The 16,273-nt window shown below is 58.7% G+C and overlaps 1 protein-coding gene across 25 annotated transcripts in view; it reads right to left on the bottom strand.

The window, feature by feature from the left end:
• Nucleotides 1-241: 241 nt before the first annotated feature.
• KIF1A (kinesin family member 1A) overlaps nucleotides 242-16,273 on the bottom strand; it is a 42,996-nt gene continuing 26,964 nt past the window's right edge. For 8 of the 25 annotated variants that reach the window (XM_077183688.1, XM_077183684.1, XM_077183683.1 and 5 more), the window contains 24 exons: nucleotides 15,748-15,866; nucleotides 15,553-15,638; nucleotides 15,130-15,268; nucleotides 14,353-14,518; nucleotides 13,922-14,012; nucleotides 13,427-13,545; nucleotides 13,225-13,280; nucleotides 12,511-12,619; nucleotides 12,340-12,406; nucleotides 12,166-12,250; nucleotides 11,735-11,840; nucleotides 9,734-9,760; nucleotides 8,268-8,291; nucleotides 6,735-6,849; nucleotides 6,365-6,498; nucleotides 6,166-6,227; nucleotides 5,910-6,055; nucleotides 5,446-5,658; nucleotides 5,222-5,299; nucleotides 4,823-4,947; nucleotides 4,549-4,695; nucleotides 4,258-4,450; nucleotides 4,064-4,182; nucleotides 242-3,037 (listed from right to left, as the gene is read on the bottom strand). In XM_077183688.1, the coding sequence (XP_077039803.1) occupies nucleotides 2,995-3,037; nucleotides 4,064-4,182; nucleotides 4,258-4,450; nucleotides 4,549-4,695; nucleotides 4,823-4,947; nucleotides 5,222-5,299; nucleotides 5,446-5,658; nucleotides 5,910-6,055; nucleotides 6,166-6,227; nucleotides 6,365-6,498; nucleotides 6,735-6,849; nucleotides 8,268-8,291; nucleotides 9,734-9,760; nucleotides 11,735-11,840; nucleotides 12,166-12,250; nucleotides 12,340-12,406; nucleotides 12,511-12,619; nucleotides 13,225-13,280; nucleotides 13,427-13,545; nucleotides 13,922-14,012; nucleotides 14,353-14,518; nucleotides 15,130-15,268; nucleotides 15,553-15,638; nucleotides 15,748-15,866 (2,569 nt within the window). In that variant the 3' untranslated portion in view covers nucleotides 242-2,994. The remainder of the gene's footprint in view (nucleotides 3,038-4,063; nucleotides 4,183-4,257; nucleotides 4,451-4,548; nucleotides 4,696-4,822; nucleotides 4,948-5,221; nucleotides 5,300-5,445; nucleotides 5,659-5,909; nucleotides 6,056-6,165; nucleotides 6,228-6,364; nucleotides 6,499-6,734; nucleotides 6,850-8,267; nucleotides 8,292-9,733; nucleotides 9,761-11,734; nucleotides 11,841-12,165; nucleotides 12,251-12,339; nucleotides 12,407-12,510; nucleotides 12,620-13,224; nucleotides 13,281-13,426; nucleotides 13,546-13,921; nucleotides 14,013-14,352; nucleotides 14,519-15,129; nucleotides 15,269-15,552; nucleotides 15,639-15,747; nucleotides 15,867-16,273) is intronic. The other 17 variants (XM_077183699.1, XM_077183700.1, XM_077183687.1 and 14 more) reach the window with 3 other exon arrangements.

The following is a 16,273-nucleotide window of genomic DNA, read 5'->3' on the forward strand; positions in this document are numbered from 1 at the left end:
TGTCCGTCAGCGCCGTTGCCCCGCCCCTTGTCCCGCCGTGTTGAGCACGCCCGCGAGGGGGCGCCCCCTCAGTGGCGCTGCCCGCCCTCAGCTCCGCTCCCCTCAGTCCCGCTGCTGCCATCAGCGCCGCTCGCCTCATTGCCGCTGCCCCCGGCGCCGCTCCCGCCCCCCTCAGCGGCGCTGCCGCCCCGTCCCTGCCGCTGCCCCGCCAGCCCCGGAGAGCACGCTCAGCGCACGGGAATTGCGTTAAATGCGACATTTATTTCAGAACCGAACAAGCCTCACGTGCGCACGGACGGCCAGGACCCGCAGTACCGCCCCCCTGGCACACGGCAGGGAGCGCCGGCGGGAATCGGAGGGCGGGGAGCGCGGCCTCCCTCCTTCCCTGGCCCCGGCCCGCCCGCCGATGCCCGCCTGCCTTCCGTGCCACCCGCTGCCCTGTGCAGTTTCCCTTCCCGTTGGGCTTTCGTCGTGCTTGAAGCTCCGGTGTGCATTCCTTGCCGAGGGGATGGGGCCAGGGCCGTGCCGAGGAGCGGTCAGAGCGCTGCTGTGAGATGGCAGGCGGCCCGTGTGCCGCATCCAGCGGGCAGCTCTGAGTCCCTCGGCTCCCACCTCCAGCCGAGCCGTCTGCTCTGCAGGTTTGCTGGCCTCAGGCATGGCTCGGCTCTGGCTGGAGGGTGCCCTTCAGCTGGCTGCGTCTTGTCTGTGGCACAGGCAGCACCACACGGCCCTGGCCAGTGAACCTGTGTCTGGTCCCTGACAGACACTGGTCCCGTCTCTGCCAGAAGCTGCCTCCATTCTGGAGGAGCCTCCCCTCAGGAACTCCCTGTTTCTCTACCCTGAGCCTCTTACAGTGACATTTGGGATGGTACTAACTAGTCCTTGCTCAGAGCACGGGAACCAGGATGTTGGAGCCTGGGCCCCTGCATTGCCCCAGCTCAGCCTCTCTGTGCCTCCAGGCTGGCTCCTCTTCATACAGAAAGGGCACGAGTTGGCCTTCAGGTCTAAAAGGATCACAGAGGGGAAAATAGCCCAGTTTGCTGGGGAGGTTGTCCTGGGCAGGGGAGCTGGGCTGAGAGGAGCAGCCCCACTGCAGATTTGGGCTGTAGTAATGGGGTGAGATGCCCAAGGAGCTGTGGCAAGGCCAGGCAGAACCAGCATGTGCTGAAGAAGAATCCCCAAACTCTTTCTGTCACCTGAAACCCAAGCTAAAGGGTGCCTGATATGCAGCAAGGGGGCCAGTGCAAGCCTCTACTCCTCTGCCACGTCCCTGCCTATCCGTGCCCCCACAACACGAGTGTAACGAGAAGACAGCACCACGTCCCCCACACACACACACACACACACACACACACACACACCCCACAGACAGTGCAGGGAGGTGTGGCAGAGCCAAGGCGCAGCCGTGCTGGACAAGAGACAGCAGAGCTGGGGGGATGCTGAGGAGATGCACAGAGGAAGATGCTCAGCTTCCAGCACGGAGCAGTGCCAGATGCTGCTGGCCACTTGGGAAGCCCTGAACAAAAACATCTAGTCATGGGTGAGAGATGGGAGAAGAGAGAGAGCTGCTGCTGGAGGAGGTGGGAAGCAGTGATGGCTGGAGGAAGAAGGTCTTTTCAGCAAAAACACCTTCTGTGCAGGAAGCCTCCAGATTAACATGCTGATGGAGGCAGGGTGGGGGGAGGTGGGTGCTCGCTTCTGCAGCAGAGGAAGAGTGAGAAAACACCAGCTACAACAGAAAAAAAGAAGCCCCATCCCCACCCTGACACCCTTTGATCTGCTTTGAGTTTGTCATCCTGCTGGGAGAAGAAGGGATGTGCAAACCCTTTTGGGAAAGGGCAAGAAGAATCCTGTAGGGTGGGATAGTCATTCCTAGTTGTGGCTCCTGGGGAATTTTCCTATTCCACCTGGACCTCCACACTCCCTGCAGGGTTGGGATCCTTGGCATCCTGCCCTAAGAGTGGGAAATCCCTTTGGATGAGACATCTGGGGGTCCCAGGCTGGGATAGGGGAGGTGGCCCAAGTGCTTTGTGTAGGAAAGGGTAGCCCGGCATGGGGTGACAGACAGAGCCATACCCAGAGCTCTCCTTTTCCCTCCAGTAGGACCAAGCTCCAAAGTGCAGTGACCCACCTGCAGGGACAGGGTGCCCTGGCCAGCTGAGACTCTGGGCTCCTCCCTTCCAGAGGTAGATGGGACAGGTAGGAATTGCCTTCTTTGGGAAGACATGGTGGGCTGTCTGGCCACTGCTCAGGGGAAAAGTAGTTTAAGCTGTAGGGGAAGGCAAAGCAAATATTTGGGGAAGGGCATCGAGTGAGGGTGAGAGCTGCACTGCTGCCAGGCACAAGCCAGGGGTGTCCTGGGAAGGCATCTCTGGAACCCAGGCCCAGCACCAAGGCTCTCCCCTGCCTGGGGGAGGCATTGGCTGGGGGCCAGGACTCAACTTCGGGGATTTTTGTGATGTAAATAGAAATAAATACTTTATAAATATAATCTTAAAGTACTGACACCTGATCTTACTCTGCTGTCTCTTGCAGAAACACCGGTAAATTAGGGAAACCCCACATCTAAATTACCACTTTCCCTTTGCCTGAGGGCAATTCCTCCTGCTCTCCCAGCTCTGAGCTTTGCTGCATTCCCATCTCTCTAGATCAAAGACCAGCTTTTAGCCAAAACCACCTTTCTCACTCCCTCCCCTCTGATAGGGACCTTTTTTGGAGCATTAGATGGTGTGATATGAAGGTCACCCATGGAGGGACAGGCAGAAGATGGCACGTGCACAAGGAATCCTGCCCAGGCGGGTCCAGGCTTTTGCAGCTACAAACAGAAGTGAGTTTCCCCTGTGAAGCTGTGAATCAAGACAGATCCTTCCATGGAGCAGAGAGCTGGGGCAGCAGATGGTGTGAAAGATCAGATATTAACATGGGGAGTCTTCAGACAGAATCAGCTATCTTGATCCTGTTGGCAGACGGATGAGGTGGAGGGTATTTTTCAGGTTAGATTCTCATCTGGGCTGTTCTCCTTCTGGACAGCTTGGATCTGATTTGGAAAACAAGGGACAAAAGACGTTAAAAAATGTGGACAAGGAGAGGTGTGGACTCCCAGGTTCAGCGTCCTGCATCCAGGCTGACACTTGAATCCGGACAGCTGGAGGGACATAGAATTAAATTCTCTTTAGCCAGAGCACACAGATTTGTGTGCGTGTATTCCCATTCCTCTAGTCCTGCCGCTTGAGGTGATCTCAAGAAGTCCATGGGATGGTCTTGTTGAGGAATGAAAGTATTTAGTGCAGGTAGTTTGGTGTGCAGCTGCGATTTGAGCTGCAGGGGGGGCAGCCTGAGGCCAGAGCCTGGGAACTGCCCATCGTTTGCATAACAAAGGGCACAGGGACCTGCGGCACGGCCAGGTGAAGGACACAGGGACAGTGCCCTTAGACTGAGAGGGTCAAAGCCCAGGGTTTCCTTTGTTCAGGGTCCTTTCTCAGAGGCACCCAGCTCCAGCTGTTATTTTGTTATTGCACCATGATTAAATTATTTTAAGGATCGAGATGTCTGAGACTCTGCAGTGGGAAACCTGTGACTGAGGCAGTTAGCAAACCTTATCTGAGTGTGTGTGTGGTGAGTGTAGAAGTCAAGCAAGGAACCACCTGCTGTGAAGGAGCCTCAGTCCCAGCTCAGGTGGTTCCTGTGTGACTTCCAGAGTGGCTCCGGGATGGTGAGACTGGAAAGTTTCCTTAACAGACTCAAAAACTCTGTAGGATGGTCTCAAAAACAGTGACAGGCCAGAGGCTCTGCCACCAGGCATAGATGCTGCTTTGAGCTCAGCACAACAACGCCTCTGTACCACCTGGAATCTGGCTCTAGACTGAAGCATTTAAATGTGGATGAGCTGAATTCAAAATTAATCTGGTCCAAGTTCTGCCTGCTGAAAGCCTGTCCTGGCACAGGTCTGCACAGGAGATGCTCCCCACACCTGGCTGGGGCAGTAGCAGGAAAGCACTGGGAGCCTGCAGCCCCCCCAGCAATGGCTTCTGTGCATCCCCCTTCCCCCAGGTGCCCCTGGTACCTTATGGATCCAGCCAGGAGAGGGTTGAAAGCGTAGAGCCAGTCGTGCATGTCCTTGTCACTGCTCGCCTGCAGCAGGATGCCCCGGTGCTCGGTGCACACCGCAAACGTGTTCGGAGTCTGCGGGGGGAGAGCCAGAGCTTAGTGCTTCCCTCAGTGGGGTGTGCAGAGTGGGGCTGGCTCCCAGTGCCCTACCTTGAGCATGGCCTGCTGGTCCTCACTGTACTCCACCTGGGCCTTGGAGAGGTTCAGTATGGCCCTCTCCACCGCGTCCTTGTCCGAGTTGTAGATGTAGACGTACGGACGCCGGACCACCACGAAGCGTTTCACCCACCCATTGGTGTGAGGCTCCAGGAAGTGCAGGTAGCCCTTTTTGGAGACGATGGGACTGCAGAAGGGGTGGGATACAGACCATGAGGAGGTGGCAGTGGTAGGGCATGGCCCCCCTGGCCATAGGTGTTCCCCTTGCTGGCTGCTTGCTCCTACCTGACTCGAATCTCCTGGATGTCAGGCACCAGCAACCGCTGCGGCTCCTTCTCCTCCTCAGGCCGGCGGGCTGGGGACTTCTTCTGCTCTCCTTCTATCACAGGCTCCAGATCGGGGCTCTCTGCCCTGGAGGAAACCTGGGGGGGTCTGGGGAAGGAGGAGAGGATGGAATGTAGGAAGAGTGATGGCTAGGGAACATCCACAGACAAGGACCATGTGATCCCAGTGATACAGCTTGGGATATGTCACCAGAACCTCCCAGCCAGCTTCTCACCTGACCTCCATGGCATTGTAACATCCTTCCACCAGTGATGGGCAGGTTGAGGAGGGGGTGAGAGTGGTGACCCCAAGAGCTGGCATGGAAGGGTCTCTCATCAAGGTCACAGACATTTCAGACAGCTGTGAAGTAATGGAGGTGTGAACTAGAGTTTCTGTGCAAAGCCAGGCACGTGCAGAGGACCAGGCTCCTGCTCATACAGGGAGAAGCAAGAATCCTGGCTGGCAGGATCCCCTCCTGGCATAGTCCTGAGAGCCACCAGTTCTGGGAAAAACCAGAGCAAGCAGGGGGAGCAGACACCCCAGGGAAGGCATGACTTGTGCCATAGTGCCCATCTGGCCCCCACCCAGGCACACATCCCTCCCTGGCCCCAGCAGGCCAGGGGCAGAGCAGTACCTTGCTCTCACTGGCGCTGATGCAGACGTGGCTGTGGCTGTACTCCCTGTTGAAGGTGTGCGTGAGCAGGCGCAAGCACTGCAGAGAGGAGGAGGACAGTGGGGCAGGAGGAACATTCCACCTCTCACTCTTCTTTGGCTTCCTCCCACCACAACCCTCAGCCACCCTGTGGAAGCCACTTCCTGGCTTCATCCCAGCAAGCTGGGTTTGCTGTAGGATGGTACCTTCACAGCCAGCTCCTTCTGCCTCTCGCTGGGGGTCTCAGGGGGAGAGGTGCGGCTTTCAGGTGCTCCATCAGCAGAGAGTGGGGAGGAGATGCAGGAGGTGCTTCGGGACTCAGAATCCTCACTGGAGCAGGGGGACAGCGTCTCCATGCCCAGGCGCTGGGTCGTCTCCAGCTTCTCACGCAGTAACAGGTAGTGTCTTGTCTTCTCCACCTGGGCACAGACACCCAGGCTCAGGGGTGGCCCTTTCCCCCACACCCAGGCCCCCTTAACCCCATTTACTCATTAGCTTTGGATCTGCTGGCACCTGGCTAGCAGCAATGCACAGGAGTACTGGCAGCACAGCCCCATTCCTGCCTCCTCCCACAACGAAGGCAGCCGTGCCATCCGGGGTGGAGAATCCCCCCAGCGCCAGTGAACTGTGAATTGCACTATTCCAGCCCATTTCTAGCCTGGACTCTCACTTCTTGCAGCAGGCTGAGTTTCTCCAGCTCCCACTGATGGTCAAGGATGAGGCTGTCACTGCGGGGCCGCCAGCCAGCCAGGTTCTCCTCTCCCCGGACGTAGGCTACAGAGGTGTCCAGCACACGCCGGCGCCTTCTCTGCATGCCTGTGGGCACAGATACACAGCTGGGGGGACAGACACACAGCCCCTAACCCGAAGGCCTGGCTGTGCCTCCCAGTCCCAGCTGAACACCTGGGCAGAGGCGTGGCACCCACCTGGGCTGCCGGCATCAGCCACACGGCACAGGCTGAGCTCGTAGACTCCTGTCACACGGTTGCTGTGAGCAAAGAGAGGTGAGGCATTACTGGCTTTGTCCCATCCCCACACCCCAGGTTTTTTTAGCCAGGCTGCTGGGATGCCCTAGAAGAGCTCCAGTTGATGGCTCTCCTGTCCCCAACAGGAGCATCCTGGTACCTCTCAGAAGCCCGCAGGCTGCCGCTGCCAAAAAGATTGCGGATGGAGCGTGAGGCGGGAAGTTTGGCATCCCGGGAGTAGAAAACCATGCAGAAGTCTTTGGTGATGACGGCGGGCTGAGTGCAGTTCTCCATCTGCAGTAGGGCAGAGGGAGGCATCAAAGGTGCTGCAGGGTGGCAGCCCAGAATGTCTCTCCCTCCCCTGTGCCCAGCAGGTTCCAGTCCCAGGGTCCCAGATGGCCCCCACACACCAAGTCAAACCCTACACCCCATAAGCAGTAGCTAAGGAAGGGCTCACGCTGGCTGCACCCCAACAGCAGAGGAAACACCAGACTTTGTTGATGTATAGTGACCCCAAGCAAGGTCCTTGCCTCGATGTAAGCTGACAGGGTGATGTAGATCTTCTCCCGGTAAGGGGTGACACGGTTGAGCAGCAGCGAGTTGTGCATGGAGCTATCCCACGCCGCCTCAAACTGGTAGAAAGTCCTGCCAAAAAAACCCAGCAGGTCCAGTAAAACAACCTCCCTGGAACCCCTGGCGGGCGAGCAAAGAGATGTCATTGTCCCCCCCACAGCGCTGCAGCAGGCCTGCAAGGACACACAGACATGCATGCGCAGTGGGGACAGATGGGGACAGCCACTCCAGAGGACACAGGCTCAAGGCAAAGGGCACAAGGCATGGTGGGAAGGGGACACGGCACCCTTGAAATGGCCAATGGACCAGGGTTCTGGGGAGGCGGGACCGCGGGGGAGTGGGGGCTCAGATGGGGAGCAGGCAAGGCAGAGCAGGCTAGGAAGGCAAAGGAGGGCGAAGGAGGGTTCATGCCCCACCCCTGTGTTCAGAGCAGGGGCTGCCACCCCCAGTGCACCCGGGCCAGTCCCCAGCATCCAGCCTGGGACACAGCACCTCCCAGTCCCTGCCAGGAGCGGCTGTTGCCATTTGGGTGATGATGGCCAGAAGGGAAAGGAGGGAGGATGCTCAGCACTGGGGATGTGCTGCCAGCCCACCTCTGGGAGCACAGCCCCCCCAGCAGCCAGGTCCCCTTCCCCAGGGCTGCCCCTGTCTGCCAGCCCTGGGCCCCAGTGAGAAGCTGAGGATTATGATTTGGTGGCCGGCCCCTGTCAGGCTGTCTCCCCTGGCTCTTGCTCTACCCTCATTGCCAGCCCCATTCCCACTCTGCTGCCTCAGGCCCCTTTGCTGTGTTTTCCATGGCTCCTAGGCTGGGAGAAGGAGCAGGGGACACCTGGTCCCACTCACCCATGCCTACAGGATCCCAGAGAGGATGGCACAGCTCACCCAGATCAAGAGTGGCATCTGCCCTCCTTGGGTTGAGCAACTGATGGTGAGGAAGCAGGAGGTGGCTCTGGTGAGAGAGCATGGGGGATCCCCATTTCACCCCCTGCACCACTCCTGGGCTCCCTCCCGGATCAGCCTTGCCTTTATGGTACACCCACTCCCCAAAACCGCCCAGAGCTGCTGCGGCCCTGGCTCCCGCCTGAGCATCCTCAGGAAGCTGTGGTTCAGCCATATCTCAATGAGAATACTTCAGCACGTCCCTGAAGCAGCATCCAGATGGCTGAGGAGCAATTTTAACAAGAGCCAGGGCAGCCAGCGGGAGTAGGGAGAGGTTCTCAACTGCAATTTCCCCCATGTTGGAAGAAGAGGGAGAGTGACGCTTTCAGAAGGTGTATAAAACACATAACCCCACCGGTGTGAGACACAGCCAAGGCGAAGGATTGCTTTGCAGACACAGGTTGCTTAAGAAAAGAGTGCTCCCCAAGGAGGAGGAGGAGGAGAAGAGGAGCCTCAGGGGAGGGGAGAAAGAGCAAAAAGCAAAGGGAGGAGGCAAAGGGGAAGAAGAGAAAAGCAGGAGGGACCAGACCGAGCAGGTGCGCGTGAAATACCTAGTGTCATTTCCCAGCGAAATGCTATAAGTGGAAGGTGACCCAAGGACAAACACACACATGTACACACACAGAAAAACGACAGGTCAGAAGAGCCCCTCTTGAAGGGACTCACACATAATAGCACTGCTGGCCAGAGGAGCTCCAGCCTAGCTGAACCCAAAGTGGGAACCAAAAGGAGCTCAGCGAGGGCAGACAGAGGCTTGCCAGCCTGGGTGAAAACCCTCTGCCTCCCACTTTCCTCATGGTCCAGCAGCTGGGGAGGAAGCACATGTGCTCCCTATGCCCTTAACTCTGCCCTTGTGCCATCCCAGGGCAAGGAGCTCCCACCCAGCGCAGTCCCCTGGGACAGTGCCAGCTGAGGGGAGGAGATTTCCCACTGCCACTCACACAGCAGGTGACTCCTTGGCCCATCCCCTGGTCCACAAGGAAAGCATCACTGTGATGAGAGACCTCAGGCAGTGCCAGTGTGAACCCACCTCTCTTGTGGTGGGGGGCTGGATCAATGCTGTACCCACTTTCCTGCACCCTGGGAGGGGACAGAATGCTGCTGCAGGGACAGCTCTGCCCTCAGACATCTCTGAACACAACCAGATTTGAGTTGCTGTAGGGAGGACAACCTTCAGGCACAGAGGTATGTGCCAGGACTCAAGACACTCCATCCCTTGTCTCCTAGGAACGTGCCCCTCTTCTTCTGCCACAGGCCACAGTCGTGGCCCCCTGCCCTGAGGCCTCACCAACGCTCCCATCCAGAGGCTGGTGGCACACCCACAAATCTGGCACCTCTCACGCATATGCCAGGCTCACCCAGTGGTCCCAGCTGCAGCCTGCAGTCCCCAAACCACCCCTTTACACAGGGGTACAACAGTCTGTGCCACGTGTGCACCCACTGTCACACCTGCACACAGACACACACTCCAGTATGCCGCGCCTACACACACAGGACATCCTGCACAGGGTGGGCAGCTGCTGCCACACCAACTGCACTGCTGCCAACTGCACTGCTGCCAGCGTCACCAGGTGCCCAGGACAGGGCAGGACAAGCCCCAAAACTTCCACTGTCCTCACCAGCCCTGCAGCTACTCCAAGCAGTACCAGGGGCTGAGCTGGGGCTGGGGTGGGAGACAATGGAGGGTTCGGCACGCTCGGTGCCAGGTGCCAGAAAAGATGGGAGAGTAGCAAAGTCCAAAAGCAAGAATAAAACCCAAATCAGGCAATGGAGACGCAGGCGTGCGAGGGGGAGCGGCAGCCAGCCAGAGCGTGGCCCACACCAACAGCAAAAGGGGTCGAGTGAGCAAGAGGTGCCAGCGCAGTGGGGAGGAGGGATGGGGCATGTGAAGGGATGAGGGGCCGGATGTCCAAGTGCTGCCTCTGGCGGGAGTGAGCGTGCCGAGGCAAGGGGGTAGAAAGAAAGAAAGGAGAGAAGAAGGAAGGGTGGAAAAAAAACCAATGGAAACAAATAATACCTAGGCATATCCGAATCAAGAAACTGCCTGCGAAAACACAAAACAATCACATGGTTAGTGTGGGCTCAGATGGGCAGTAGCAGCTGAGGGAAGCGAGGGGGGACACCAGGCGCTGCCCCCCGCGCCTCCGCCCTGGGCGCTCGATGCGGGGATGGATGGTGCTGAGGAGAGAGCTGAACCACTCTCCCAGCCTCTTCCTGAGGGGCTCCAGGGCGCTGGGGAGGCTGCAGAGGGGAAGCCAGGGCTGCTCCAGGCAATGGAGGCTGCGTGGCACAAGGCAGCAAAGCGGGGAGCGCAAGCGGCTGGGAGGAGGGTGAAGTGGGCGCTGGCTCTGCTCTCTGCCTGCCTTCTGCCTGTCCTCACAGCTGCAGGGTGAAGCATGCATGTCTGCATGTGGAGTGGAAGTGGGGGGCACTGCAGCTAGCGCCCTGCAGGCAGCTGGCCACCCCCTCCTCCCCCTGCCTCGCCACGGGCAGGCTCCATGGAATAGATATGGGACAGATATGACATGAGCACCGGTCTGTGCCCCCAAATGGGCCCCCAGTCTCCACGCTTCTCTCCACACCCCAAGTATCCCCCCCAGCCCAAGCCGTGTCCCCTTGTCCTGCAGGACTCACAGGGTGGAAGGCAGAGCAGGAGGCACATCCCTCCTGCCAGGCTACCTTAGGCACGCTGAAGATCCCATATGGCTGCATCTGGGACCAGACAATCCAACAGATGAGGAGCTGACAAAAAATTGTGCAGCCCCAAGAGCCCACAGGTGCCACAGCACCCAGCTCCCAGCAAAAAAACCATCACTGCTCCACTGGGCTGGGCTCTCCTCATCTGACCATTCCCATCTGGTCTCCTTCTGTATCCCCAAGGCTGAGACAAAGTCTCCTGGTCTGACACTTGCACGTGTGCTGAGCCCAGGACTCGCCTCTGCTGCTCAGACACTCTGTGCCAGTTGCTCTGCCAGGTCCAGGAGCTGCCCTGAGAGTGCTTAGGGTACCAAATCCTATCCAGACCCCCACCATTCCCCCAAAACCACCCTGCCTGGAGACAGGCCTCCTTGGGACAGTGGTGATCACAAAGCAGATGAAGGAAAAAGTGGTCCCCATTTCTCTCCAGGTTGTTCCTACACCAGTGACCACAACGCACACAGCCAAGGACCAGTCCTGCTGCTCCCAGTGCTGGCAGCAACCATCCCTGTCTTGTCACAGCTGCCTGCATGCACACATCCTGGCCAGAGACCCCCACCAGTCCCCCAAGTTCCACCAGTAGCCCTGGTGCAGAGGAGAGCTGTGCCCTCCATACCCACGACTCCCCCTGCCACTGCAGGACTCACACAGGGAGATCTTGGAGAAAACAAATCTTCTGGTCCTGCTTCTTTCACACCCTGCCAAACTACAGTGGGGACACCTTTAAGCAACCTGGTCTAGTGGAGGGTGTCCCTGCCCATAGCAGGGGCTTTGGAATGTGATTATCTTTAAAGTCCCTTTCAGCCCAAACCACTCTGGGGTTCTGTGACAGCCCCCTGGGATAGGGAACAACAGGTGGTCCCCAGGGTGGCACCATGAACATCCCTGGAGTCACCCACAGTGGGTGGGAATGGCTTTTCTGCATTACTTACACACAGATATGGATCTGCCATGGGTGCCAAGTGGCCTTTCCAGCAATTTTGCTGGGACACAGGATAAATAGTGTTCCCCTCTAGCCATGGAGCTGGGACATCCTCCTGGCACCAGCACCAACTGCTTCCCTGTGCCAGCCCATCACAGCCAGCACCAGAGAGCAGAATCCACACACAAATTCCCTTTAGTGCCCTCCCCAGCACAGCAAGGCCCTGGGGAGGAGGAGGAAGGGGGTTGGCAGCCCTGTACCCCAAGACCCCATGCAGCTTCAGAAACACCCTGCCTCAGCAGAAGGGCCAAGAGCCTTCCAGGGGAAAGGGAGGCTGCTACTCAACCCCTCCCTCCCTCACCACAGCAGGGGAAGAGCAAGAAAAAAAGCATCACGCACCGGTCGTCCTGGGAGGGGTGGATGTAGCCGGAGGAGAGGATGTTCAGGGACAGAATGTTGGGGTCGATGAGAGACTCGTCTGCCTCTGGGGTGTTCCTGATCCGACCTGCAAACACACAGAGTTACCTCTGAGCTGACAGCAGAGGGCTCCTGTGAAGGCAGGGGCAGACTGCCTGCCTGCAGCCCCCCCTGGCCATTCAGCAACAGAGATCCTGGTCCAGCTCCTGGACACGGGGACAGGGGCTGAGGTGTCCTGCCCATGCAGTGTCCCAGGGTCACCTGCCAGGCAACCACTGCTTTACTATTGCAGGGCAGGAGGGGAGACAAGGCATAAAGCTCCATGTGGGGACATGGGAATGTGGGCAAGAAAGAAGAGGGTGAGTCTGAGAGGATGCCTGGGAGCTCAGTGGGCTGGGGCTGGTTTGGCTTACCCACAACCAGCTCCCGCACTTCCTTCCAGCGGATGAGGCTGCCTGTTTCATGCACCAAGGTGACACTGATTCTCCTCTGGATGCCCTGAGACCCACGAGGCCAGAGAGAAGGGACAGTAGTTAACACAGATCCCAGCAGGGGTCAGCTAGGACAGCCCCTTGGGCAGAGCGTACCTGGTGAAGGAGGAAGGTCCCATGGCATGGCATGCCTCCACGGTGGTCCACAACAGCAGGGATGTAGCTGGAAGAGAGGATTGCAGCATGAAAGAGAATCCTGCCAGCCTGCCCAGAGGTGCTGAGCACTGGGCAAATCCCTCATTGCCTCCCTCTCCCAGCAGGACTTACTCTCCATTGGCCTCCAGCTCACAGATCTCAAAGAAAACCATCAGGTCGTACTTGCACTGGCAGGGGCCAGCACTGGGCCGAGTCATGGTGCTCAGCTTTGTGGCAGGCACTGCAGTGGGGCAGAAAAGACAAAGTGAGAGGTTGAGCCTGCTGCTGGCACTCAGAATGAGGAATATGATGGCAGAGGAAGGGCAGAGCAGGCAAGGACCTCAGGGCATGCATAGAGGCAGCAGCAAGAGCCTCATCCCAGGGAGCTTGCTGATCACTGGCAGTGCTGTCTCCTTTGCCCAGCATGGAGTGTCAGCAACAGACTGGCCTCAGCCATCCCCAGGTGCACACAGTGTGCCTGCCCATCCCAAATCACACCGTGCTGCTCCAGGCACTGCTCAGGAACCACCACAGGGAGGCTGCTCCCCCTGAGCTGCTGTTTTGACTGTACAGCCAAACCCCCACAGCTGTGTCTCTCAGCAGCTGTGGGACACTGGGGCTGGGGGGCATCTGAGCAAGGAACCTCCCCCCTGCTGCTCTGCAGGAGGTGAGATGGGGCCTTTCCAACTGGTGAATACTGTGGAAATGGGTGTCTAGGCCTTTTGAGTGCCATGGCCCATAAAAAATAAATTAAATAATACATTTTGTGGTGCCTCTGGGGAAGGAGACACCCACCCAACATGGGAACCATGGGTGGGCACAGGAGTAGGAGGCAGGGTTCCCTACCTGGTTTGGAGAGTGGCATCACACGGGGGAAGTGGCGTCGGGATGGCCTCAGTGGGCTGCAGGCAGAAGCAGCTTGGTTATAGCACCCCCAAAACCAGGCACCCCCAAACCCAGCCAGCCCCCTCTATGCCTTGGGGCCATGCTGGGTCCCCAGGCAGCCCACAGCACAGGCAGGGGCTGGGGGTGGTCCAGATGTGCCCACCTCAGGACATCCTTGCAGAGAGGTGGGAAGGGGTGCTGCTGGTAGTGGCCAAACACCTCGAACACAATTGGCTGGCTCTTGATGTATTCAATGAAAGATTTTGTCACCTCCACAGCGATCTAGAAGAGAAAGAGCTGCTGAGCCACTGACAGGGCAGTTTATCTGGGAAGGGGGATAGAGCCAGCAACAGCACCTGGGATGTGGGAGGGTGTAAGACTGTCAGTCCCCTGCATCCCTCACCCACTCCTCCCTCTTTCCACCAAGACCATGCAGTGAAATCCCAGCCTTTTCAGGTGGGGCTGGGAGTGGCTTCTGGTGTTTTTCCTGCATGTCCACCACATCTAAGCCTGGCTTAGCTGGGTGTCTGTGAAGGGCTGGGAAAGCCAGGAGGAAGCTGCTTCCCTGGCAGAGGATCCAGCCAATGGCCCTGCAGAGACCCCAGCAGGAGCAGGAGCAGGAGCAGGAGCAGAGAGGTGGTGGGAGAGGAGTACGCACATTTTGGACATGATAGAAGCCCAGGGGTGGCCCCCGTCCTGTGTTCTTCAAGGGTTCTGTTGAAAAGGCCTCATCATGGCGATGGATGAAGCTGTGGAGGGAAGGAAGGTTGTTCAGGGGCTGTTCAGGGATGGGGACATGCTGGAGCAGGGAGAGGAGTGAAAGCAAGGGACCACAACAAGAGCCTATTCCCCCTGGGGCTGCTGCCTGCCCCTTTGGCTGTCACAGGACCCCCTGAAGCTGATGGGAATCTCCTCTTGCCTTTTGCCGGTGACTAAACAAGTGCTTGGGCAGATTTCACAGCCATTGGTTTTGCCTCCCCATCCACAAAGGGCTCAGGGGTGGAGGAAACTTCCCAAATTCACCAGGAGCCCCCAGGTGATGGCTGGAGCTTGGTGGAAGAAGCAGGGCTGGGGGGCACTAGGGCTCACTTGAACTGGCAGAAGATGTCAGCGTATTCTGCAGAGATGCTGGAGGCCTGCAGGACTGTCACACGGAAAGTGAAGATGCTGCCCAGCTTCAGGTGGTCCAAAGCCACCTCCAGTGGCCCGTCCTGTGCAGGCTTCTCTGGGCTGTCCAGAAGATCCTCTGGGGTCACTGCAGGGAGGAGAAGGCCCTTAGCAAGGCAGGGTATCTTCCCCGCAGTGTTAGGAACATTTAGGAACAATGTTGAGATGCTGGAGCATGTCCAGAGAAGGGCAACAAGGCTGATGAAGGGTGTGAACACCCTTGTCCAACAGAGCTGGGGGAGCTGGGGGTGTTTTTAGCCTGGAGAAGAGGAGGCTGAGGGGAGACCTTATTGCTCTCTGCAACTCCCTGAAAGGAGGGTGTAGCCAGGTGGGGGTTGTTCTCTTCTCCCAGACAACCACTGACAGAGCAAGAGGACACAGGCTTGAGCTGCACCAGGGAGGCTTAGGTCGGACATTAGGAATAAGCTGTTCACAGAAAGGGTGGCTGAGCATTGGAAGGGGCTGCCTAGGGAGGTGGTGCAGTCACTGTCCCCGGAGGTGTTTAAGGAAAGCCTGGATGTGGCACTCAGTGCCATGGGGGTTGACAAGATGGTGTCAGGTCATAGGTTGAACACAAAGATCTCCAAGGCTTTTCCCTCTGTGACTCTGTCTGCCAGCAGCCCCCCATGGGAGCAGTGGGCTGTCAATGCCAGGGAGGGTGCAGGGAGCCCTCCCAAAGTGCCTGTCACCCCTGCTCACCTGCACAGGTGTTGTTGTTGACTTCATCAGCAGACGGGCCCACGTCGCTGACCTGCCCCTGCCCCTCCACGATGCGCAGCTCCTCCTGAGAGGTCCCCGAGCGAGACATCCCCACAGCTGGGCACGACTCCGACTGGAACTGAGCCAGGAGGGGACTTCAGGGATTCTGGTGGTCCTGCTTGCACCCCCACCAGCATCCCAAGCACCCAGGCACCTCCAGCTCTCTTCTCCCACCCCACTGCAGCCCCCCTGGGACATGGGTGAGAGCAGGATGCACCGGTGGGTACCCAAGGCTTGGTGGACCAAGAACACATTCCTTTCCCTCCACCCCTAGCAGCCTGGGGGTCCCCATGGGGATGCACTGAGGTGGCTGGCAGGGATCTGGGGTCCATGGGCATCCACCAAGAGCCAGGCCCACCTTACCTTCTCAAAGTGCTGGTCATCAAAGGAGATCTTGGCTGTCCCTGATTGCCGCACACCAGAGCCATAGTCAGGGGCTTCTTCATCCGCTGGAGGAGAGATCGGGGTGAGCCAGCACAGAGGGTGCAGGGGATGCCAGGGGCACAGAGGGTGCAGGGGATGCCAGGAGCACATTGCTGAGGGGGGGTTCCCTCCTACCTGAGATGGCCTGGACAGCCACGCGCAGGAAGCCCTTCACCTCGCCCTTCTCGCTGACGATGGCCACGCGGTGCACCAGGGGCACGGGGTAGAGGAGGTTGCTCAGGTAGACAAAGGCCCTGCCAGAGAAGGGGGGGACACACAACAGGGGGGAGAGCGGTCACTGCTCCCACCCGTGGGTGCCCAGGCACGGCTGGCGTGGCCGGCAGTGGCCGGGATCCCAGGTCACTGCTCAGGGCGCGACCGCAGCGCTGCAAAGCAAAACTAAAGAGAAGGCAGCCAGGGCCAGGCGGAGGGGCTGGGGCAGCGGGCAGGCAGCGTGCCGCGGGCAGGAGGGTGGGCAGGAGGGTGCCACACGCCATGGACAACACCACAGAACACACCAGAGCTGCAGACCTCTCCGACCGTCACCTCCGTGGCAGGCAGGAGGGGAGAGGGCTGCGCTGGTGCCACCGTGAAGCCGTAGGGCGGGAGGACCTTCTGTGTGGTAGAGAGCTGGAGAACTTGGGCAGGAGGTGCTGCAACA

Source organism: Agelaius phoeniceus, chromosome 10 (genome assembly GCF_051311805.1).
Source record: "Agelaius phoeniceus isolate bAgePho1 chromosome 10, bAgePho1.hap1, whole genome shotgun sequence".
In the NCBI taxonomy this organism is placed as follows: domain Eukaryota; kingdom Metazoa; phylum Chordata; class Aves; order Passeriformes; family Icteridae; genus Agelaius; species Agelaius phoeniceus.